Source organism: Amblyomma americanum, chromosome 7 (genome assembly GCF_052857255.1).
Source record: "Amblyomma americanum isolate KBUSLIRL-KWMA chromosome 7, ASM5285725v1, whole genome shotgun sequence".
Lineage (NCBI taxonomy): Eukaryota > Metazoa > Arthropoda > Arachnida > Ixodida > Ixodidae > Amblyomma > Amblyomma americanum.
The window spans coordinates 130048552-130073235 of record NC_135503.1 but is presented as its reverse complement, the minus strand read 5'-3'; the positions used below and the strand labels follow the sequence as shown (position 1 = coordinate 130073235).

The 24684-nt window shown below is 49.2% G+C and overlaps 1 protein-coding gene across 1 annotated transcript in view; it reads left to right on the top strand.

The window, feature by feature from the left end:
- LOC144097460 (uncharacterized) overlaps window positions 1-24684 on the top strand; it is a 111556-nt gene that overhangs the window by 75544 nt on the left and 11328 nt on the right. The window contains exons 13-14 of the mRNA XM_077630186.1: window positions 1624-1768; window positions 3635-3835. Coding sequence (XP_077486312.1) covers window positions 1624-1768; window positions 3635-3835 — 346 coding nt within the window. The remainder of the gene's footprint in view (window positions 1-1623; window positions 1769-3634; window positions 3836-24684) is intronic.

Below are 24684 nucleotides of genomic sequence, written 5' to 3'. Positions count from 1 at the left end.
AGTTTGTCATTTTGCGTAAAGAAAGTTATTAAAGCGAAAGCTTTATTGGCCGCAAACTCACGATTTCGCCGTGGCGGTACTCCATCGAGGCACGTGACGTCACAACGCGCGCCTCGCCGCGGAAGGTAACTGTGCTTCGCACGCTCGCCGCGCCATCTGGCATGACGTCACACTGCGCCGCTCGCCTCTGCCGCCGTTTGGTAGCACGTGACACCGCGTTCCTCGTCGTTGCGCTCGTCTCCGCTCGCTTCGACAGCTACGTCGCATGGGAGATAAGATGTCACAGGATTGAAAAGGAGAGCTGGCGGGCGCCGCAACCACAGTTGAGGCGACAGTGTGGACGACGACAATTCTGATAAGCTGGAGGAGGCCTGGAATCGACAGTGGAACGAGATGAAAAGGAAACGAATCGCCCAGGAAACAGACGAACAGCGCGCCGACCGACTGACCAAACGCCGCCGAGAATATGCCAACGCGAGACAGGCACGTTTAACGTCCAGTGTCTCGACCGCTAGCAGCAGCGACATCAGCCGGAGGGGAGACCTGAGTCCTGCTTCTCTGAAGACGGCCCGTGATGAGCGATGGAATGCGACCAAGAGACTTCAGCGGCGGGCTCAAGAAACCGAAGAACAACGTGCCGTTAACCTAGAAAATAGGCGTAAGAGTGACGCGACCCCTTCAATCCTTGGATAGCCTCGGTGCTGAAATCAAACATGGACATACAGATCATACTGGACGTTTATGCCTGGTCTTCATACGTTGTGGACTATGTGAACAAGGCCAACCGGGGAGATTCACACTTGCTTTCGCTAAATATATCCTGGCATAGACGAGCTAAGCCACTGCCATTTTTTCCCTTCCGATGTCTTGTTGTGCGCCCTACATTTGATACAGACAAAAATATATCCTTTTCTTCAGTTATTTCCATTTTATTCCTGCATTCAAAAGCTGTACCCGCTACTGCTGGCATGTTTGAATATTATCTGGTTATGTATATGTTATTTTTTCGTAAAAAACTCTTTACCCACCTCTGCTGGGCCCCGCGCATGAGAAAGCAGCATTTGAAAGTAGATATCATATAAAAAAGTTGTTTAAATGATAACTTTGTAAGCATCAATACGGAACAGATTTTCGGTCTTAAAGGTGTTCCTGTTGGCCACATAAATGTGCAGAGGAGTTCCTAAAGATCCCTGTTCTAATAAGCGCTCCCGTATTAAGGTATTCCCGTTATAATAAAAAAAACGTGGTAACTCCTGTGTCAATGATTTCTCAGAAACATTTATCGATGAATGGGGTTTACATATTTTAGCTGCAGCTCTTAACAAAAAACAATAACGAGAAGTGCTACTGCTCCTGCTCAGCTCTTTGGTTTAACTGTTGTGGCTGATTATAGAGAATTTGTGGGTGCGTATCGCTTTAACGACGTTGCTTATTCTTCTCTTACAAGAAATAAAGTGCCCTTTGCTAGTGCGTCGATTTCCTAATCATGTGTGTTTCTTGTCATCATAGTTTACCTTTCCGGCCCTTTTTCGTGCAAAGTGCGTAAAGAGTTAACTCTCTCAACTCTAGATGTTAAGCTATAGACCATGATAAGCTGTGGAAATATCTCTCGTTTTCTGACAGGAATGTTATGGTGCCAGACATCTACATTTCCAAAGCACATTTTGTAGAAAATGACAGCCGATTTAATGCGTGCGTTATTGTGCCACCCACATTCCTGGAACCACCGGACATCGAGGAGAGCAAAGGCGTCTATTTCTACAGCCTGGTGAGCGAAGCCTCTTTTCTGTCAACAAAATGCAGGGGTAGGTGTCCCAAGTGCGGATCCAGCACTGAGGACCGTAGAGCCATTGCAGTGTGTTTCGCTGCCATTACAGGGCACCGATCTTAAAGTGACTAACGCTGCGAATCAAACTTGTGGGTACGTATCTGGAAGTAATGACAGCAGCGCGAAATGGAGAAAAACGTACGGAGAATAGGCAAGGAGGAACGTTGAACTTCCAACAAGTTTTATTGTGAACTATTTGCAAATATACACATGCTGTCTGAGCCTAAGCGCAAATACCTATGGCATCTCTTTGAAAAGATGAAGCAGGCTAAGCTGACGGGGCCCTCCCGAGCATGTTTATATCTGTGAATCGATCACAATTAAATTTGCTTGTCCGTCTTCAGCAAGCAATGGGTGCGGTTCATTTGAATGACCCGCTCCGCTGCCATCGACATCTGGCTGGAAAAAAAAAATATAGCAGTGCATAAAATCTGAAAACTCGATTAGCGAATCTAATAACCTCCTAATCGATACGTCGAACGAATCGCATACTGTAGGCTGACAATTATTCGAAAGTAATCAAAGAGGTTATCAATCTTTCTAATATTTTTCCAATGAATGAAACGAAGCTAGAATAAGGCTCGCCGTACTTTTGCTCCACGACTGCTTCTAAAACTTGGACCTCACCGACGCCGCAATTGGTAGGCGCTGCGTGCAGGTTTTAGCGCCGCGACGAGGTCCATTTGCATGGCGGCTTTAGTGATGCTCATTGATACCCTCAGAGATCAGACGACTGCGGCAGGGACCAGGCAGGTTCAGCGATCCCGGCCTTGATGCTCCATCTCGGAGGGTGCTGCTCATACGCAGCTCTCGCACGTCTCGTGTACTGAAATGTGTCGCAAGTTTATCCTCTTCCTTCATGAATAGCTAAGGTCTCTTTTCCTGTGCATATACATTGACGATGATGATGATAACATTCTCATTGTAAGGCCGCTATAGCTAATGCTGGGCGGCGGTGGTGCGCGTGCCGAAGAGAAATATTTTTTTAAGGTTCTCGAAGGCACGCGCGCCCTTAGGCGCAGCACAGCGCGGGGCCCCTGCTATCTTGGCGAAGTGCGGCTCGCCCGGACTGACTTTCGAGAGGGCTCGAACACTCTTGAGAGAGAGTGGATGGGAGACGCAGCCTGACGCGTACCGTGGAGGCGCGTCCTTCTCTCGGCGCCGTCGCCCTCTCCTTGAAGTTTCAGAGCTGGTTATTTAAGAAAGTGTTGAATCCTGTTGTGTGGTTCTTGGTCAGGCTTCGTTGGAGGAAGCAGACAGGCCCCGGCTCCCAACAAGCCGAGAAGAGCGAGCGTTCAGCTCAGATGCAAATTACGCATTACCTTTAGTAGCTGAATGTGAAGCTTTGCTTTCTTCTGCGTGTATTTGCTTTGCGTTGTTATACAAGGATTGCTATGAAGCACAGGCCCTCAGTTCATCTGTGTCATCGCCTGTCGTTCTCCTTTACGTCCAACGCCAAATAAACGTATAGCTCAATGAAGTGAAGTGTCGCAGAACCGTTATCTTTATTTTGACTTCATGCTGCGTACCCTGTCACCTTTGTATCAAGTGCTTTATTTAATCTATTCGCCATATTTTAAACACAGTATAATGCCGCACACTGACTGATGACTGACTCATGTGCCTTACAGCCCTTTATCGGTTAAATGCAAATGGCTCAAAAGCAATTAATTTATTGTTGCGATAGGTGCTTGAAAGACTGCTGGTATCGTGCTAGATACAGCGTGGGGCAGTTTCGGCAGGCCCATGCTTGTCGTCATCTAGCAATATTGCTCAGCTTTCAAACTCCATGTCGTAACCGTGCAGGTGACGGCCCTTAAGCACGCCTCGGACATGGACAAACTGCGGCACCAAGGCGTAGGAGCGGCAGCGCTCTACTTGTCTGTCGGAGTGTATGGCCGCTGGTACTTCGATCCCACCGACCCTAAAGGCAACGTGGAAGCCGACACCGTGGGCACTCTATGTCAGCCCAAAAAAATCATCGAACAGATGGCCAGCGTCGCCGAGGTGCGTTTAGGCGTAAGCGCCGTCGGCCTCCCTTTCACATCCATGTGAAATGTCGTAATCATCGCTGCGGAAAGTAGAGGCCGAATTACGGAACTCTCTCAGGCCGAAGGCACTCTAGAAGGAGCCTCAAAGCCTAGCGCCTGTTCGTCGGCCCTAACACGGTCAAGGTTTGTCCTAGGCTGACCAAAAGGATCGAAGCTTTGAGAGTGCGTTGTGACTGTTTTCAGATTGAGAGCGTTCTATAATTCGACCCCAGGTCTTCAAGCGAGATCAGTGCATGCTGTAACGAAAGCACAGACTCATTTTTCCCGCAATCATTTGGACGTTCCATGCTGATTGAGCTGGCTGTCTCGCAGACGAGAAAGCTGGAGACGTGTGGGCTACAAATTCCGAAAGCGGCACTTTGTTCGCGAGGTGCCACAGCCGCTTATGTGTAACCTAGAAAGGCGTCGAGTTTTTCTTGCTGGCGGTTCCTTTCTTGCTGTCCCCTCACCTCTTTCATTTCTCTTCTTCATACTGCCTTCTATCCTTTATTTCCGCTGCCCCAGCTCAGATGCCGCCGACACAGTGATGGCAGATGCCGGGGTGAGCAAAAATCTTTTAACTTCGTTTTTATTATATTTTTATCAATAAACACTTACTACTACTACTGGCGGCAAAGGGACGTTCTGCGGAGCATCGCGTTCCTAAGTTTCCTGGAGAGATAGCTCCCGAAGAACAAGACCTCTGCGCTGCTGTACGGCTGTTACCCCTCCATTTAAACTGGCGACGTTCAAGGAGCAGTGAATATGGGCGATTATGGACAAACCCCGGCACGCAGGTTTCCTTTTGTTTTAAGCGACACTCGGGAAAACTGTTTCGAATTATACCTCTGAGTAAAAATTGATTATCTGGTTCTTTCCGGCTTTGCTGTTGAAGTCTGTCCATGAGCAAACGACAAATTTATCGCCGGGAGAATTGGCCTTCTGCCTTTCGTATAAAACTCGTGAATTCTCTAACGTAAAGAACGGACTTCCTCCTGTTTGAAGTGAATGGCGGTGTAGTGTAGCCTCTGGTATTCGCACGAAAAAATGGGAGCCGGTTCACGCATTTTGCTAGCGAAACAGGCCGATCATGACAACACCTGTATATCGCCCAAGGGTCATCTCTAGCTTCTGAAAGTTCCATTTTCGATTAGAGTGGTCTATTTGTGATTACAATGCGCTATCCTACAGATGCAGGCAAACAAAACCCGTGTAATGTGCGATGTCAGTGCACATTGAAGAACGACAGGTGGCAGCAGTTATCCGGAACCCTTTCCTACTGGCATCCCTCGTAGTCTGAGTCGCTTTAAGGTGTTACACCCCATAACGCCAAACCAACTTCAATTTTTCTGGTGTATCTCTATAGCGAGTTACAGAAGGAGGAAAAATTTTCCTGCGAGGCTTATTGCACCATCAGGCAATCTTCGATGAGGCGCCAATTTAGCTTCGGATTAATAATAAATCAAACAGCGTCGGTGCAGCCAATTAATAGAAAATTTAAAGAAACTATTGACGATTGCTCCCCATCCTCCAGCAGAAAACAACTCGGCAAGTAACAATCGAATACCCAAGGCCTCAATATCCCATTTTTCCAGAAAGACAAACTCTCCATGAAATCTTTAGACATCCTGAACTTGGGCATTTTGAAGCACTCTGGAACACAATTATTCACGCAATGCACAATGCACATTGACACACAATGCGCTCCGGGAAACTCCGGAACTTTAATGCTTCTAGCCCCCTATGAGGACACCCGAGGGAAGAGGCGAAAGGCAGAAAAGTAGCATCCGCGGATTCCCGTGGACGCAAACTCGTAGAGGTTATTCACAGAAACTCGTAGAGGTTATTGACAGTTTGGACCTGTGTGTTGCCAATGACGGAAGCCCCTATTTGTTCCGGCCTCCAGCCTCAGCGACAGTTAAAGACCTGACACTGCATTCACCTGACGTCCGCGTGAGTTGGTCAAAAGCGCCTGAGCGCATGGGAAGTGATCACTATCAATTTTTGTGTTTGCTGCCCACTTTCGTATGCATAGTACTAAAATTAGCAATGTGGTTAACTGGGACAAGTACAGAGAGCACTTAGAACGTGTTTCTGGTGATGTTGTTGACAAAATGATTTCAAGTTAGCTAGCAGCAACTACGGTGGTCAAGTTACCTGATCATTTTCCGGCCCCGGATTTAAAACTCAGGAACCTTTGCGCAGCGAGAAGGGTGGAGCGCCAACTCGTGCGGAAGAAGGACGACAGGCACCTGAAGACGACCTTCAATAGGCTCAATTCTGCTATTAGACGGCACACGAGCAAGCTGTACAGCTCGCAATGGGCCTCATTTTGCGCTTGTTTGACGTTGTTCTCACCGATGACAAGAATATGGCGAGTTATTGGCAGACTTGCTGGAGAATCTCGCCCTTCGAAGCCTTTTGAAGCTCTTGCAATACGCAAGGAAAAACCTATTGCGTGCTTGGCAGAAGAATTTGCAGACGCACTCGTACGCGCTAATTCTGGAATAGATATCTATACACCACCTGCTTTCTCCAGGTCTATCATGGACGTCCCGTTCACGCTTCGTGAGCATCAGACTGCGCTCAGTGGCCTGCGACGCCGGTGTGCACCAGGTCCCGACGGCATCACCGATCAAATGCTGAATAATCTGCCCTTGCAACTTAGAAAGGAGCTTCTCAACTTCATCAATCGACTTTGAGAGACTGGCGATGTTCCTCCGTCATGGAAGGTGGCACATGTAGTTCCAGTACTGAAGCCTGGCAAAGACATGACAGACTTTGCCTCGTATCGCCCTGTGTCATTGACCTCCCGTGTAGCTATGTTGATGGAGACGCTGGTAAATGAACACTTATCGCGGTGGCTTGAGGACAGCAAGGCACTGCCAACATTTATGACAGGATTCCGCCGAGGTCTTAGTGCCCAAGATAGCGTCTTAGACTTGGTGAGTCAAATTGAACACCAGAGAGCTTTCGGCCTTTCCACCTTATTCATTTTTTTTGACGTTGCGAAAGCTTACGAAAACGTGCTCCAGAGCTCAATTCTAAACAGTTTGCAAGGCATGGGCTTACAGGGTCATATGTTAAGATTCATTTACAAGTTTATCAGTGATCGCGTGGTTCGTGTACGGTTAGGGAGTACGTTAAGCACACAAAGGGTTCTATCACGAGGTGTCCCTCAAGGAAGTGTTCTTTCCCCCACGATCTTTAACGTTGTAATGGCTGGCCTTCCCGATTCGTTGCAAAAAAATTGCAGGCAAGTGCGTATGTCAATATATGCTGACGACATCTGTATTTGAATTACTGGCTACCAACGCAAGCGATTAGCCCTGATAGCTCGACAGGCTCTACTTTCGGCACAAGCTTACCTTCAAGGTGTGGGATTGTCTCTGTCAATGGAAAAATCGGGCTTTGTTCTGTTTCCAGGTGTAGGACGACGTCAAGCGCGGTTGAAGATAGACCTCGGTCACTCTTGCATCCGACAATTCAACCACACGCGTTTCCTCGGCGTCATTATTGACTCCCGTCTACAGTGGCGAAAAGCTGTAGACGCGATTGTTTCATCTATACCTTCCCGTCTAAATGTGAGCCGCAGAATTGCAAGTGAGCAATGGGGAAACCATCCTTCTTCAATGGTCAAACTTCATGAAGTGCTGGTGGTCAGTCGCATAATGTATCAATTACCTCTAATTTCCCCCTCGGCATCACAACTTGAACGTCTCGAAGTTGTCCACAGAAATGGCCTAAGAAGATCCATTGGAGTTCCCCAGGCGGCTGCAAATAAGGCAGTGCTTCATGAGTTCCTATCGAAACCTCTTGTCGCTTCTCAGAGACTACTAATGCATTTTGGCCGCCTAGGAGAGTCGTTAGCTCGGCGATCCCTTCTCCAGCGGCTCTGCAAGAGATATGAGTCGAAGGCTTACTTGGCACTCAATACTCTTAGTTCTTTAGGCATAATGTCCGAAGGCAAAGGAAACGGTTGAAACCCCCCTGGTCTTTTCCGACCCTCGACTGTAAGGTCACAATTCCCCATGTGCGCGCAAAGCGCAGCTCTCCTTTGGCAGCAACGCGTTGGCTTGTACTTGAACACTTGGAAACAGAGTATGCCCGCCATCTTCAAATTTTCTCGGATGGTTCTGTGGACAAGTTCAAACAAGCTAGCGCAGTGGCTTTTTACATTCCTGTAAGTGGTCCGTCCGCTTTACTGCGGTCGTATCCTCTACAACGGCTAAAAGTGTTGCTATTGAGGCGGCTTTACGGAAGTTAGGGTCTGGTCCTGCTCAACCTGTTGTCATCCTAACTGATTCAAAATCTGCCCTTCAGAGGTTAGAGTGCGGATTCCCTACTGACACCTTGTCTATAAGCTCTCTGCGCTTGGTGCAGAATCTGCACAGCATTTCCAATGGGTGCCCTCTGACATAGGAGTCAACGGTAATGAGGTGGCAGACAATCTCGCCCATAAAGCTCTCTCAAGGATTCCATAAGAAAGTACCTAAGATGGAAAAAGCCTCTCCAGGAAAAAGGTGCTCGATCGTTTCAGTACCCTGTGGAGTGCGTCCCACAAGCCATATGTGACCAAGGCACTGAGAAGATCTCAGGCGACCTTTCTACATCGAATTCGCACGGCCTCTGATCGCACTCCTGCTTGGATGCACAAGACGGGCATAGCATCGTCTCCGCTTTGCTCTTTATGTGGTGTGTGTGGGGATATCGAACATTATATTATGTACTGCCCAGAGTACAACGCGGAAAGGTATGTGATGTTCGCTTCCTTCAAGAAGACAGGAACCGTCATAGTACAGTTCAGGACATTATCTACCCGAGTGGAAACCAGGCATGCAGAAGGGAGGCTGCATGCCTTCTTTTAACATTTCTGCAGGACACGGATCTTGTTTCTAAATGGTGACAGCAGGAACGGACTATGGCCTACTGTGATTGAATGTGTGCGTAGATGGTGCCTTCCGGAGTGGACTACGTTATACTGTGAGTGAGTGTGTGTATGTATTGTAGCACTACAATGGCCTATGTTCTACTATGACTGAATATATGCATGGATGGGGACTTCTGGAGTAGACTGTGATGTGGACTGTGTGGATTGATTGTATGCATAGATGGTGACTGTGGGAGAGAATGTGTGCTATTAGAATGGAATGTGCGCAAAGCTGTTTAGATGCGGCAGGCTTTAGGGCATTGTTAATATAGAAGGGACGTTACGGTGGAGCAATTGCTGGCAGATAAAGCAAGGCTAACCCCACCTGTAGCATTTAGCACCTCAATTCAACTCAACTCATTCTCCGCCATCGCTGACATGGCCCTGACCCTGCTCACGGACCCGCAGCAGCCGACGCGAGTCAGCACCATAATAACGCGGGATACTTCCCCCGACCTCACGCTTCACCGCAATGCCCGAAACTATGAGTGGCTCAATACAGGACACACCCTAGGCAGCGATAGCTGCGTGCTGCCGACCATCCTCGAAAGCAAAAAACACAGAAACCACAAAAGAAAGCCAGAATTACAGACAGGGAGGCATCCAGGATGGACACCACAGTGGCTACATCAGAACAAATAACCAGTTACGAAGATTGGGCGGCCTCCATTCTCGGCCTTCAAGAGAACCTCACAAAAACCCTCGCCACCACGGAGGACCACCCAGCTGTTGACAACAACCTCCTACACCACCTCCTACAAAACCACCTCCTAATCCGTGGAAAAAACAGACATAATAGGAAACTCAGAATTCAAATAGCCAAGCTTACTATTCAAGCGGACCAATACACATTGGACCTCACTAGCGCCAATTGGCTAACAAAGTGCGAAACCTCAAAGGCCGCCTAGACACCAAAGCTACGTGTAGACACCAAGGCGAAGAGTGAGCAAAACATACGTTTGCATTGAGCCCTACACAGCAGTCAAGGTACGGATCTCGAACTCATGGATGAACTCACGCGTCGCAATATCTGCACCACGCGGCACCAACAACCCTGCAATAAGTAGTACCAGGGGGAACATAACGAAGACCTAGATAGAGGCTTCACTTTAGAAGAATTTGTAGCAGCGCTAACAGATATGCGCCGAGGTATAGCCCCGGGACAAGGCAAAATTACGGTCGGACTTCTGGCCAACTTCGGCACGGGGGCTTTCCAGCAACTCGCGGATTACATAAACGAATGCGGGAGCACACGCACTATTCCACAAGCATGAAAAACAGCCAATGTACACTTTATCTCCAAACCCGGCAATAAATCGGCATCGAAAACTAGCGCCCCATATCCCTCACGTCGTGCGCAGGCAAACCCATGGAAAAGGCAGTTCACGCGCGTCTCTCCAACTATCTTGTGGACAACGTGGTACTGCCGCAAGCGATGTTTGGATTCAGGGCACACTTGTCCACATATGAAGTGCTTCTGTAACTCAAATGAGAAGTCATTGATCCCGCACGCAGAAACAGTAAACGAGCGCTTCTAGCCCTCGGCCTCAAGGGTGCGTTTCACAAGGTCAAGCACTCCACAATCCTCAACAACTTCCACAGCATAAACTGTGGCAGGCGAGTCTACTCGTACATCTGCAATTTTCTTACAGGCAGAACCGTCAACATCAGCACCGGCACAAAAGAAAAAACGCAAGTGAAGGTTGGTTCGAGAGGCACTCCGCAAGGGGCAGTACTATCCCCACTTCTCTTCAACATTGCACTCCTAAATCTCCGACCCCTTCTCAAGCAGGTGCAGGCCATGTGCCACGCCCTGTACGCTATGATATAACCATCTGGACAACCAGGGGAAATATGGGAATGATTGAAGAACAACTAGAAACAGCAGGTAGCAACAGTTCAGAATTATGCACGGGCGTGTGGACGAACATGCTCTCCCGAAAAATCTGAACTCATATAGTCTTCCGTCAACGCAAGAATCAGGACACCATCTACATCCGCGTTGACAACTCACCCATCAAGGAAGTTTAGACCCTCAAGATAACATGGTTTGTACATAAATAACAACGGCAACAACCTCCTCACCGTCTATAAACTCCGGCTCGTGAGCGAGCAAGTCGTCAGGATGATCGCCAGGATAACAACGCAGAAATCAGGTATGCTAGGAGAAGATACTCTGCGACTGGTGCAGGCTTTTGTCGTAAGCCGCGTCGTCTACGCAGCACGCTACCCCAGCCTCAAGAAGCGTAACGTCAAAACCTCAACGTCATAATTAGAAGAGCATAAAAGAAGGTCCTGGGCTTCCCTCTTGCGACACAGACGGAACGGCTCTTACAACTGCGCATCCTCAACACGATAGACGACCTGATAGAGGCACACCTCATCCCGCAGGTGGTGTGGCTCCACACTACTCGGACTGGCCGGCAATTTAAACATCAATTGACCCCGAGATCTGGACACCAAAAACGACATCCCAGCCTCATGAAGAGGACAATTCAAGGCGGCTCCACCTACCAGCAATATTCACTCCGATTTTCACCAGTCAAGACGACATGCACTAGCCGAAGCCGTGAAAGACACTACAGCTGGCGCGAGGGCGTGTTCTTTGTCGATGCTGCGGGCTCCGAGCAGAAAATTACGGCCGTCGCGGTACTGCACGAAAAAAAAAAACAATGGATGGCCTAGTACTGGCTAGCCAGGGCATACTGGCTGCGGAGGGAGGAAGTGGTCATTGCTCTAGCCGCAACACACACTGCAACGGAATACATTGATACAGATTCTCAGACAGCGTATCGCAATTACCTGATGGGCAGGATCGCAACGCTAGTAGCTAAAATCCTGCAAGATAACTACAGCCGTGGCTACCAACCCACACACAAACACTTAATATGGGTACCAGGTCAGCAGGGCATCCCAGGGAACGAGAGCGCACATGCCTCAGCCCGGGAATTTTTCTCCCGGGCACCCGCTACGGATGCCACGAGGCACGAGTTGCGCTCGTGTCTCGCGGTGTTCTTATGTGATGTTGTCCCCTTGTCTTGATTGTAGCGCTCCCCAGTCTCAGTATGTACGACCAACTAGCCCCCTACAAAGCTTTACTGACACTTGACAGAGGGGAGTAACTGCATCTCCGAAAGCTTCAGACCAACACTTACAAAAACGCACGAAGACTACACGCAATAGACCCGGAGTCATTTGACTCACAATGCAAGTTCTGCGGAAAGGGCGGACATGTGCGATATGGTATGGACCTGCCAATGAAATAACGCGGTCACTGAAAACAACTAGACAACGCAGGGGAGGTAGGGGGCAGCTCTGACCAGCTCGGACGAAACGAGTCAAAAATAACTCATCGAAAGAACCCGGACAGCATCCTACGCCAATGGGGTTCCAGTCTGAGACCTCCAACCGCCGTTACAACCTCCTAAACAATATCATTAAAATATTGTCACCACCTCCGGGACGCAATTTTTATTTTTATCGCACGGAAGAAAGTAGAAAAAATATGCGGCGTTCAATCATGGGCTGAGCAAGCGCACGAACGCAGCAAGTTCAAATGCCGATTTCGTGGCTAGGCGTGTTCTGGCAAGATGGCAAAAACGAGGAACTATGTCGGTGCACAGCTTTCGTGAAAAACGTTCACGTTACCGATTTTGCTCCTTTTTCACGAACTCAAGTTCTTGTTACCACCTCAGCGACCGGCAACTCTAGATGGCAGAGAGCGTGGGTTCCCTCACCCTAAAAAGAATTTTACCGCTCGAATCGGAAAACGTGCCTCAGTGCACAGTCCTGAAACAGAAGCCAGGCCCTGTGCATTGCTTAATACAGCTACACCCCTCTTATACCTCCCAACATGATGCTTGGATCCGTCGGAATAATATGCGGTACACAAGCTGTTAACGAGAACGAAATGATTCCTGCGAACGCTTTAGAAAATCAGCCAACGAAGTTGACGTACTAAGAAGGGTAAGTGTGCAATTACTACCCATGACTAAATTACTATCCTGTCTTAAAGAAGTTTGGACGAAGCCATCCGAGGTTATGCTATAGATGTAGCGAAGTTATGCCTGTGTGTCTGTCAGGTGATGCTAATAAAGCTGATGATATAGACGAACACTGGCCGCTTTTTATTGTCGCATACGCCACAGGAGCGCACCTCCCGCCCCTTCTCCTCCCCCGTCCCCCATGCCCAGTGAGAAAAACAGAACAGTTGGCTGCGAAGTGTCTAAGAATATTTTCTTCGAAATGACAATCAGGATTTTCATCACGTACGACGATAAGTGAGCTTGGCACAGTTTTAAGCCAAACGGGGAGAGAAGACAATGTTCTTTCTCTGATGCGGGTCGCATCCTTAGAGGAATCCAGTGCTGGCGCTGATCAACTAGGCTCGGGTGCACCAGATGTTGCTGTAACCCCAACTGGTTGAGGCTCTGCCTATTTCCCCACGAAGCATCTGAAGGTGCAGTTCTGGGGGCCTCTAAAGTCCGCTTGCACTCCGAAATCATGGATTCAGCGTGGTGGGGACTGAGCACAACCAACAGGGTAGCAAAGGATTCATTGGGGCGGTGAAGCGATGCTCCGACCGGGGCTCTGGAAGTCTACTCTGCTAAGGCTGTATTGCTGTAGTGGATAGCCTGTGCGCTACTATTACGGTGTCGCGCAGCCGACGGAGCGACACGTGGCAGTCAGAAGGGCCACAAAAATCAAGTCACCCAACCACTACCTGCAGCGTCCTCGTCGCCGTCGACAGCACAGCGACAGAACAATGTCGCCTTCGCCTCGCGACTGTGTACTGTAACACTAACCTCCTTCGCCCCGTGAAAGGAAGCACAGTCCCTCTGCGTCCAAAGGTGATGGGTTCGAATGGTAGTGCTCAAGACGGGTGTCTTGCGTGAGCTGTGTGGATGGGGCCGAAGGAAGAAAGGTGGGATGCAGGGGCGTGATTTCGTAGGTCAAATAGATCAATTACCTCAAGATGCGATAAGGAGCCACTTTACAGGGCAGTAGATTCTCACACATGCCTGCACGGCGCGCTAGGTGGCAGAGGTGTGCGAGGCATCCGGGCGGGCAGTGAGCGTCACGGTGATGAAGGTCGCAACGACGTTTTTGAGAGGTTTGAGAAGCGTCGAGACGATCCCGAGCAATTTGGCGGGCGCCGTCAGCACGGGCAATGGCGTCACAAGCGTAACTGCTGGTAGAACGGTCATGAGGCAGTAAGCTGTCAAAGGATAGCAACGGGTCGCGGCCAAAGAGTATGTAAAAGGGGGAGTATTCAGTGGTATCATTGCGTTAGAAATTGTAGGCGAACGTCACGAAAGGTGAACTGACATCCCAGTCATGACAGGCGTCTGAGACATACTTAGCATGTGCGTCAGGGTGCGGTTAAAGCCCTCAGTAAGGCCATTTGTTTGGATATGGTAAACCATCGCGAACTTGTGACGGGTGGAGCATGAACGCGGAAGGTCGCGGACCACTTTAGAAAGAAAGTGGAGGCGTCGATCCGTAAGCAGTCGACGAGTATCGCCATGAAGCAGTACGAGGACATAGAGAAGAAAGCCGGTGACATCGTAGGCACAGCTGGTCGGGATAGCGCGCGTTACAGCGTACCGGGTAGTGTAATCGGTCGCAACAGTAATCCACTTGTTCCCGAAAGATGTGGGGAAGGTCTAAGCGGGTTGACACTAACATGCAAAAATGGGTCAGTCGTAATATCAATGGGCTGAAGCTGGCCACTAGGCTGAAGCAGGGGCGTTTTCTGGCGCTCACATTGATCGCAAGCATCAATGTAGCCGCGGAGAGAGCGGTAGAGGCCAGGCCAGAAGAACCGCCTGCGAAAGCTGTCGGACATGCGTGAGAAGCCGGGGTGCCTTGCTGTAGACCTGTAATGAAGATGGCAAAGTACAGTGGAGCGGCAATGAGTCGGGGCGAGGAGCAAGAGGTCGGCGCCATCTGAGTGCGTATTGCGTCGGCATAGAGTATCATAATCCATAAAGAAGAGGCGCAGAGAAGGATCGGAATGGTCGCTGAGGAGGCGGTCGATTATGGGGCGCCGAGATGGATCACGGCGCTGCTCGTCACCCCTGTGTGGGAAGTCCCATACGGGGACAACAGAATCGTCGGTATCGCGGTTGTTGTGGTCAGGAGTATCAACGTGATGGCAGGGCAAACAGTCCGCATCTTGGTGCAGCTGGCAGGACTTGTAGACGGCCGTAAAGGTATATTCCTGCAAGCGCAAGGCCCATTTACGGGCGTTACGGGGTTTAGCTCAGCAGCAGCTGCGACAGGCCACAGTCAGCAGGCACAAAAAAACCAAGTCACCCACCACCAGCTGCAGCGTTCTTGTCGTCGTCAACAGGACAGCGACCGAACAACGTCCTCTTCACCTCGCGACTGACTACCGTAGCACTATGTCCTGGTTTGGAGGTAGTGTCTGCACAAGAATTCGGGGCCGCTTTTGAGCTCCGTGCCATGCTTCGGGTCCTGCATCGTCCTTGTGGCGGTCCGGTGAGAGTTTACCGGAGATAGTGCGCCAGTGGTTGCTTCAAAGATGCGCGGTGTTCATCGATATGCTGCGACATGAATATGCGCTTGGTCTTCTGGATGAGCTACGTCTCATTCGTTATTTCTTAGGTATGGTTCCGAGGGCAGTCGTGCATCCTGTCTCTGCTTTCTCTGCCTGAGTGGTCTTTCCGGACTGGCGCACTGTTCTTCCCTGAGTTCATCTAGCGTACTTGATCCCTAGGCTGAAGAGATTTTCGGTTCCTCGCGCGTGTCACGGACGTTGCGGTTTTCTCTGTGCTCATTTTATGGTAGTCCAGGTAGGAGAGCAGATGAGAGTGGAACAGTGGCTCTGTCAACCGGCAGACTTGTGTCTCGCCACATCCCCCAGCATTATTTGGAAACGCTGGGAACCGCCTGCGTACCAGGAGCGCTTGATTTAGTAGGCCTTGCAGATATAAGCTGCTGTATCGGAAGGTGCCCGAAAGTTGCTGCGATCCGCTAAGGGCGCTAGGAAATGGAGGCTTCATATATATACACACAGACACACACAGAAACCACGGATTATTCGCTGAAGGTGACGAAACTTTAACTGCCACACCGCATGGCACTCGCGTGAGGTAGGTCGTGCAGCATGGAGGTTGATGCAGGCGCCGCCGCTGAGCAGCCGCTGCCACCCTGTGAGATTAGCGCTTTCGTTGCTTACGTTGTTGGCATGGCCTGGCACCCAAGCGGATTGGCGCCAAGGCAAGGCAAGCTGAGGTAAGAGCCAAGCTAGGTAAAGATGTAGAGCGGAGAAATGAAAGTAAAGGAAATATAAAAGAAAAGAAGGAAAGGGAGAGAAAATAGAGGGATACCATCGTGGAGGAGCGAAGTGGAAAGAAAAAAGTATTACCGGCTAAACAATGCTACGGCTAGGCTCTCGTCTAATGCTTGAACTAAGCCTTAGCCTAGTTTACCTAGTATTGTTTTAAATTTCAAACTCCAGCTTGCTGATCCTCTACTGTATAACAGGCTACCAATATGGGCGCAGCACTATATCACGCGGCTTCCCTGCAGTGATGTGAACCAACAGCAGGTCTGAAGACTCGAGTGAGGAAGCCAGGCCTCATTGACTGACGTTCTGCGCCGTGATGTCCGCCGCCTATTCCGGTGCCTCGTGGTTGCCCTCGAAAAAGCCTTGTGTAATAGGGTTGCTGAAGTGCTTGAGGTGTACCCTAGAGCTGCTCTGGGAGGTGTTGTAGGCCGCCCATTCCAAAATTAAACAGCACGAGGGTAGAGATTCTCATTAGCTATGCATCTATGCCTTCAAATTCTCTCTTTTGATTGGTGTCACTGAATTTTTCTGCCACATCTTTGTTGAGAAATGATCGGATCTACTTGTATGATTTCGTTGGAATTGATAGCCGTGCGGCATCCGCGGATCTCATTGTGGGCGACGTTTTCGAGGACTTCCTTTAGGTTTCCCGCAAGGGCAGCTCCAAACTGGGCTGTGCTGGCTCGTTGAATTTTCTGCGCCTTAAATGGTATTCGGAGTTCATGCGTCAAACTTTCCCGGGCCCCTACTCAGTGAGGGAAAGGGAATTACGCTCTTGAAGAAAATGCGTCACCTTCGCACGGAATTTATGCCCCATCAGTTGGCTTGCGGGTAGTTACAGAGATGGGCGCCAAGTTGTACTGGTTAGGGCCTTTCCTGGCTTGGAAATTAGGGTAGCTTTCCGCTTCTCATGTCGCCGTTGTGGGGCGCGTTACGGTTTCGACTGCCAAGTCCGCAAGATTCGAAATGACGTGGTACTGCAAGTAATCCTGCTCGCATTGTAGGCCGGGCGCGCTGTTTCGCTACCCTCATAGCCTAGTAAGCTTTACTAGGCTATGTTGACGAGGTCGTGTCCGCAAAAACGTGTCCGCAGCAGTTGTGGGGTATTCAAAAGAGCGTCAAACGAGTCGTTGTAATCGAACGAGAATGATGTGAGGATGCTGCGCGAACAAAAATTTCGAAATCGGATGAATAATTAATTACACCCAAAAACGCCCAAAAATGGGCGGGCTAAATTAAAAGTGGCGCCAAATTTGAAAACGCCGGATATGTGAGACCACGTGCTCGAACGTATGGCCGGAGCCAACGCGTGGCGCCAGATTTGAACGGCCGAAATGAATACTGGTTGCCGGATAACATAACCTTCTGCGACGCAGCTTGTGGGTCCGATGGCGCCTCCGTCATTGCCGTCGTTGATGAGAATGGGGCGAAAGTGACTGTACCATCGATTAACGCTAGGAATGCATTAGTGGCAGAGCAGGCTGCTATTGCCCTAGCGTGCGTCAGTACCAAAGCCAAGATCATCTTGTCTGACAGTAACGCAGCTGTTCACAACATTTTCAAGGGGGTTGTCTTCAGTCACGCCGACAACTTACTAAGAAGATACCCCTCAAGCAGAGAGGTCTCCCTCATATGGGTTCCTGCTCATGAGGGCATTCCGGGGAATGAGGTTGCTGACAGCCTCGCTTGAGAATTATACATCCGAGCAGCTCTGGAAGTGCCCCTCAGTGGGAATAAATACCCTCTCATAACGTATAAATAAATAACTGAAACACCTGGACTGGATAAGAGAACACTCTCACTTCCGGATAGTTAACTCACTCCAAAGGAGTGCAGGACCTGGAGGAGTTTTCTGGTCAACAGATTCTTTCCGTACTCTATACTACACGATGGAGACACTGGGGAGCCTGACCTCTGCAGTAGCCGCCAGAGAATGACTTCACAAAACCACTTAATTTGGGAGTGTCAGGATTCTCCTGGGGCTAAATCACAAGCCATCCCAGACCTTGCCACCTCGGAAGAGCTGATCCGGAGCCACAATCCGGATCAGCAAAGACTCATCATCCGTCGGGCGGAGACAGCTTACTACAAGTCTCTCTCCGAGGTCTGCGGTGCTGAGAGCCCGCTGGGAGGCACCTCCTCCTAATTGCTGCGCCCCGACCGTGAGGCCCCATGATGACGGAAATAACGTTAATCCATTCTTTCATGCTGGTTTATGGGGTTTAACGTCCCAAAGCGACTCAGGCTATGAGGAACGCCGTAGTTAAGGGCTGCGGAAATTTCGACCACCTGGGGTTCTTTAATGTGCCCTGACATCGCAGAGTATAGGGGCCTCTAGAATTTCGCCTCCATCGAAATTCGACCACCGCGGCCGGGATCGAACCCGCGTCTTTCGGGCCAGCAGTCGAGCGCCATAACCACTCAACCACCAAGATGGCTGCCGTAATCAATACTGAGATGAACTTAGGGAAAATCCGCAGTTAAACGAAATCCACTGAATCAATTAATGTATAATGGAAAGTGTTAACCGTGGATTAGCGTGCATTAATGGTGAAATAAAGATGAATTAAGGTTAATTAAGGGTCAATTAAGCGGAAATAATGGTGTAATGGTGCGTCGCGGAGCGATGCCGCGCCAAAAGTGAACTGAGTATACGGCCCCATCAGCTTCGACGCGTCGCTCCTACGCCATTGGCGGTTTGCTGATGTGACGTCACGACCACGTGAGACACACGGAGCGACGACGCATAAAAAAGACAACTTGAAATGAGTATACGGCCCCTTCTGCTTCAGCGCGACGCTTTGACGCCAGTCGCTCTGTCGCCGTTGCCGCGTGCGGATGGTGTGTTCGCGCGCTGATGCCGTGGTGCTTAATTGTGCATTGTGTGGGCGTGTGACATCATGTTTAAGCCGTCTGTGCCATCGCGTAGGGCAGCTTCAACGTCCACAGCACATGTAAAGAGGGGCAAGGAGAGGCAAAGAGGGACAAAGAGACGCAGAGAGGCGACGAGTGCCGACCAGGCGTCAATGCTTTCGCATTACTCCAATGCGGGCTGCCGCAGTGATCTCTAATGTTTGCTGGAGTTACTCTGCGGTAGCAGGCAGAACTGTTGCGCCTTCTCCACAGTCTCTGGTCTCAGCACACTAGATGTTCATAGATGTGCTGTATTTCGCTTGGCCTTGCTGACTTGTCCGTTTAGATTAGGGGTCACAGACGTCCATCCACATGCCATTCTCAGCCTGTCCCGAAGTTTGTAGTACAGACCCTTGGAGTTCATTAGCTGCTCTTCCGATTGTTGTTTTAATCTCCGAATTTATTGGTGTCGCGGCCGGTTGTTGAGCTCGCGGCTTGATCTTCGAAGCACCTCACTGCACTTTTCGCAGAGTTTGAAGGCGTGCGTGTGTACCTCCGGATATTCTTCAGTAATTTCGTTTACTTCATGTGCGTCCTAAGTCTCGATGCGGTTCGTGCTTAGTCCAACATTCAAGCTCATAGTTTTTCAGCGCAACGGCACACAGCCAAAAAGAGAAGCTGTGTGGCTGAGTGCCATTACGCTGATAAAAGAATGAGCTTCAATCAAGAATACCAACTACCCCAAGAACCAACTCTACTGAAGTTTGTCCAACCTGTTCCCAGTTTCCGCTATGTTGTGTCTTTCCACAGCGCAGCGAATCCGTGATGTGCACCGTTCGCACCGAAATGGGCATGTTGCAATCTTCTTGCGTCGTTTCAGCTGGTCCATACCTAGCGCCTAGAAGGTAATGTTCCACAATCAGGTCTGCGGCTGTTTGACGAGGGCAAGGTCGGCATGATGGCATGCGATAAGGTCTTGCCGATCGAAAGCCACCTTCGAAAAAAAAACACAACGGTCGTTTCAGTGAGCACTTTAACATTTCTGAAATCTGAGGTAGTTTTAAGAAAACGCCTTCTGAATATATACTGTCAGGTTGCGGTGCCCGCCAGTTGTTTAACAGTCATACAAACTTTATTGTTAATAACAATTATTTGATAGGTAATTTTAATTCAACACTGTCCGATGGTTTGTATCAATAGTGAATGTGTAGTAACGAGCAAGCGGATGCTCAGAAAGTTATGTGACAATGCAAAACTGATTCTCTAAAAGCTCCCACAGCGGCACTCTCGACCTTTCCGCAAACTGAGGTGATCGTGCGAGCGCAACACTGCAGTTGTGGCGCACTGAAGTCAACAACCAACAGGCACTGGACGTGTCAGTCGTCAGCGCCGCTAGACCGTGACAATGTTTGTGCAGCTCGCGAGGCCACTTTGAACGCTTAGGGTCGCTGCAGGTGGAGTGCATGCTCGACGCAGCTCTGCGGCAGAATTCCGAGTAACTCATCCGCGTTTCGTCCTTATCGCAAAGTGTCACGGTTTCGAAACTCCCCATAGCGCTGTCGAAGAAGCCATATTTGTTTAAGCGCGGCCGACAAGCATATGGCTGGGAAAGTAATCAGGTCTCTGGTTCGCTCTCGGGTTTCAGCAGCAAAAAATGCTGACAATCACAGAGTGGAACGAAATCATCCGCCTGGTCTTGCCACGTATGCAGGCCCACCGCCTTGAGCCTGTGTGCGTTTCCGGTAGCTCGAGGCGGGGTGGCACTTCTTTTCGACAATTACTGCCCCTCACGGAGTGCTCTCAACGAACATATTTTTACATATATTAGACGGCCAGTCCTGGGTAATATAAGAAATAAAAAAGTATTTTCGAAATTTCATTTATTTCAGCTGCGTTACTTCAATCATTCAACTGTTAGAGACATCCATTCATACGTCTGCAACGAATATGCTGTATGAATTGTCTCGAGAATAATTGTCCTCAAATTGTTTATCAGAAATTTCACGGATGAACAATTTACGATTGGACCAATCAGTATGAGATATATTGTTGCAGCTGCAAGCTTTATGAACTAAGAAAGCTTTTTTTTTGTAACTGTCGATATAACGTTTGGTTGTGCCAGCACACTACCCTGCAAAGGTTTGCACGTATAGCTGTAATCACAGTAAATGCACATTTTGCTACAACGTACCGTTTGCCTTCACTTTGGTTCCTTGGATTACCTCTGCGGTGAGAATACATCAGAGAACAAAAAAGAAAGCTGTACATATTGACGTTTGGAATGCCTTATAGACTGTCAGTTTTTATATTCGCGTGTTGTATTGAATAGAATAAAATTATACAAGAATGAAGAAAAATACTGTGGACGAGGGGAGCTCAATACTTAAAAAGCTGGTCTCGAAGAATGGGCGGTTTTCTTTTTTTTTTGCGGGCGGCAGGGGGCTTTGCCAAGCGTAACGTGGGTTAGCGACATGGTGTGTAAAAATGCTGGGTACTGCATTGCTTTCAATTCATTTTTCTCTACCAAATTGTGCGTTCCCATGCTTATCTGTTCTAAAATAATTCTTCAATGAAAGAATAAATCATAAAACGGGAATTTTACCTTCCTCTCATCATAGGCCGTTAATAGTGCACTGCAGTGCGAAACCAGTCACTTGAGAAACCTTTGCGCAATATTATGTAGACTATAGATGACTAGGCTATCGGTACAAACTGCATTCATAAGTTTTGAAACTCTAGCGAGCAGTAGTGAAATAGGCGCATATTATAGTCGACAGCCATTTTCCTGTCTTGACAACCGCCATGTTATTACTAAAACAATTGAATACTGTTACGAATACGTAGTCTGATGAAGTTCACTATGAAGATGGGCTTTCACAAAATTAGCATAAGAGCAGGAAGTGATAAATATTGCCCCGGCAATCGCTGACAAAAATTTTATCCTCACAAGCCCATACCTCTCAGCGAACACGCGGTTCATCGCTTGTAGGTCTCATTACACGAGGGTTCTTCTGGCATTTCGAAAAAAAAAAACTCTCGAAGGTGAATCGAAGAAAACCTAGCCACAATTTGTGACTGAGGCAGGGTGAGCAAACAAGGGATACCGAGTGGGACGTTCCTTGTTCCGGTAGAACAATTGCTCTGGCAGGCGCGAACATCATTTTCTTTTTTTTTGCATCGTTACATCGCCATAAAGAGCCACGTTTATTGAGGCGAGTTACTCGCACGTTCATGCGCAACTCTTATGAAACGATTTGTACCCCTTAATCATGTTAGGAAAATTAGCACACAGCTTCGAATCAATTTTTATGCTTTGTGTTGCTCAAAGACCTCTTGTCGGTTCATGTTGGTTGCTGTTGTGGAAGAGGGAGCACCACGGCATTCCTTGTGCCCACAGTCCCTCAGTAGGCTTTATACATCATGAAGCAGAACAAACCATTCATTGTAGCACGCCACGCAAGATGCCTCCGAACAATATGCGAGTAATGATGCGAACTGCTCTTATTTTTTTACGTGGCCCGTTTGTTCTTCGAACCGGCTTATTTTGCTGCGTCTATTACTTCTGAGCGTAGGTTTGGCATCGATGCTTTCCTTTCGTACGCCGGCACGCGTTCTGGCGGCGTTGGCGTCGTTGTTTTCAACCGCATACTCTTGCGAAACCATCATGTTATCTACGATGCGCTTGGACGCGTGCTGGCGTTCGACTGCACTTTGAACGCACTTCGCCTGAGAATTCTTTTCGTCTATGCACCTGCGCATTCTAATTTGGTAACCTCATTCTTTAAACACCTAGATGTGTATTTTCTTGGAGGTCGTAACGTTGTGATGTTGGGCGATTTCACCTGCGTGCTCGATACGGTCGCTGATGTGCAGGGCCCTGGTAGGGGCAGGCCAGGCTGGAAAGCGCGCGAGTTGCGCCGCATAGTCAACCAGTCTATGCTCAGAGACGCTTATGAGCTCCTCTATGGCGGCGTCATTGTGTGCACTTGGCGTCGCGGATTATCGTCGAGCAGGTTAGACAGCGCGTATATACCGACGGGCCTATTGAGGACAGTGTGTGCTGCTAGCGTAATGACCCTGCCATCCTCGCCGCTATACATATCAGACAATCGCCCCTTTCTTCTACCACTCGGGGTTCCTGCGGCTGCAGTGTCTCCTCACATACCATGGCATTTGGATGTGCGCATCCTTCACGACGCCAGCACGAGAGAAGGACTAACGCGGGCCTTGCGTTTTTCGGTTGTTGGGGCCGTGCCAGGTGACTAGGACCGTCTGAAGGAGCAGCGGCGTCACCATTGCGCCGCTTCTGGTCAAGCCCTTAGGGCTCGCGTCTCAGCTGAGGTGCGTGTAGTGACGGCGAAGCTGCGAATAGCTCACCGCACCCCGTCGCCATCGTCGCTTATGTGCACATGGAAGGAGGAACCTTCGGAGCGTCTTCTTTTACGATCATCCTCATTGACAGTGGCGGCACGGCGTTGTCGACGCAGTCCAACTGCTCATCCTAAGATGCTTCCGTATGCACACCAGAAGCTATTGCGCCATCAAGGTGCCCCTGCTTTTACATATTCCGTCAGGGCTGTGGCCCAGCCAGTTGGCAGGAATTTCAGTGCGTTTTTCGTCCATTTCCGAGATATTGCTCAGTCGCTCCTTCTGGTTGATCGCAATGACGTTTCCGCGCACCCATTTTTTGCAGGCTTGCCGCAGGTTGCCGCTGAACTTCGTGATGGCCCTATGGCTCCGCCAGCATAAGGTGAAATCAAGGAGGCGTTAGATTCTATGAAAAGAGGTTCAGCGCCTGGGCCAGATGGTCTTCCTGTGGAGTTCTATTTACAATTCTGGCATATTGTAGGCCCCATTTTCACGCAAGTGTTAAAACACTGTTCACTCGGCATGTCTTTCCCGATTCATTTAAAAGAGGCCGCATTGTCCTGATTCCTAAAAAGTCTCCTTTCTTGACATGTCCGGCAGATTGCCGCCCTATCATCTTACTAAATTCAGATTATAAATTATTAGCAAAATTACTCGTTCACCGTCTACGGTCTCTTCTCCCGTCCCTCATTTCCTGCCACCAGGTTTGCTCCATCCCGGGTCGGGAAATACACAGTTTATCTTCCGTAATGCGAGATATCGTAGAGTATACTATACGGCGGCGCGCACAGGGTGTTTTTGTTTCCCTCGATCAAGAGAAGGCGTTCGACTTTTTGGAGCATGAGTACATTTACGGTGCACTGGATGCTTTCGGTTTCCCACCTTCTTTCGTGCTTCCCATTTAAGAGATGTACAGAGACATTTCAAGCACTCTGTTCCTCGATGGCTGGGAAAGTACCGCATTTCATGTTGGCCGCGGCGTCCGTAAAGGTTTTCCGCTTTCCCCCTTTTGTTTGTCTTAGCATTAGAGCCTTTCCTCCTGGCAGTCAACCACCACTCTCTTATTAGAGGTCTGGCGTTGTCAGGCAATGAGACAGTGCGTGTCACTGCTTATGCAAAAGACATCACACTTCACTTTGCTGATGAACGCAGCCTGCTCGATGCTTTAAACGTTTTTCGTGAGTACGCCTCCTTGTCGGGGGCTGCTCTTAATTATTCGAAGAGTCATTACTTTTTTGTGGCGTCTCCTCAGAGACGTATTACATGTGCGATATCTTTGCAGTGGTGAGATGCGCATTTTAGGCGTGACCTACGACTCTGCTGGAATATGGGATGGTATGTGGTCTTCGGTCGTAAAGGG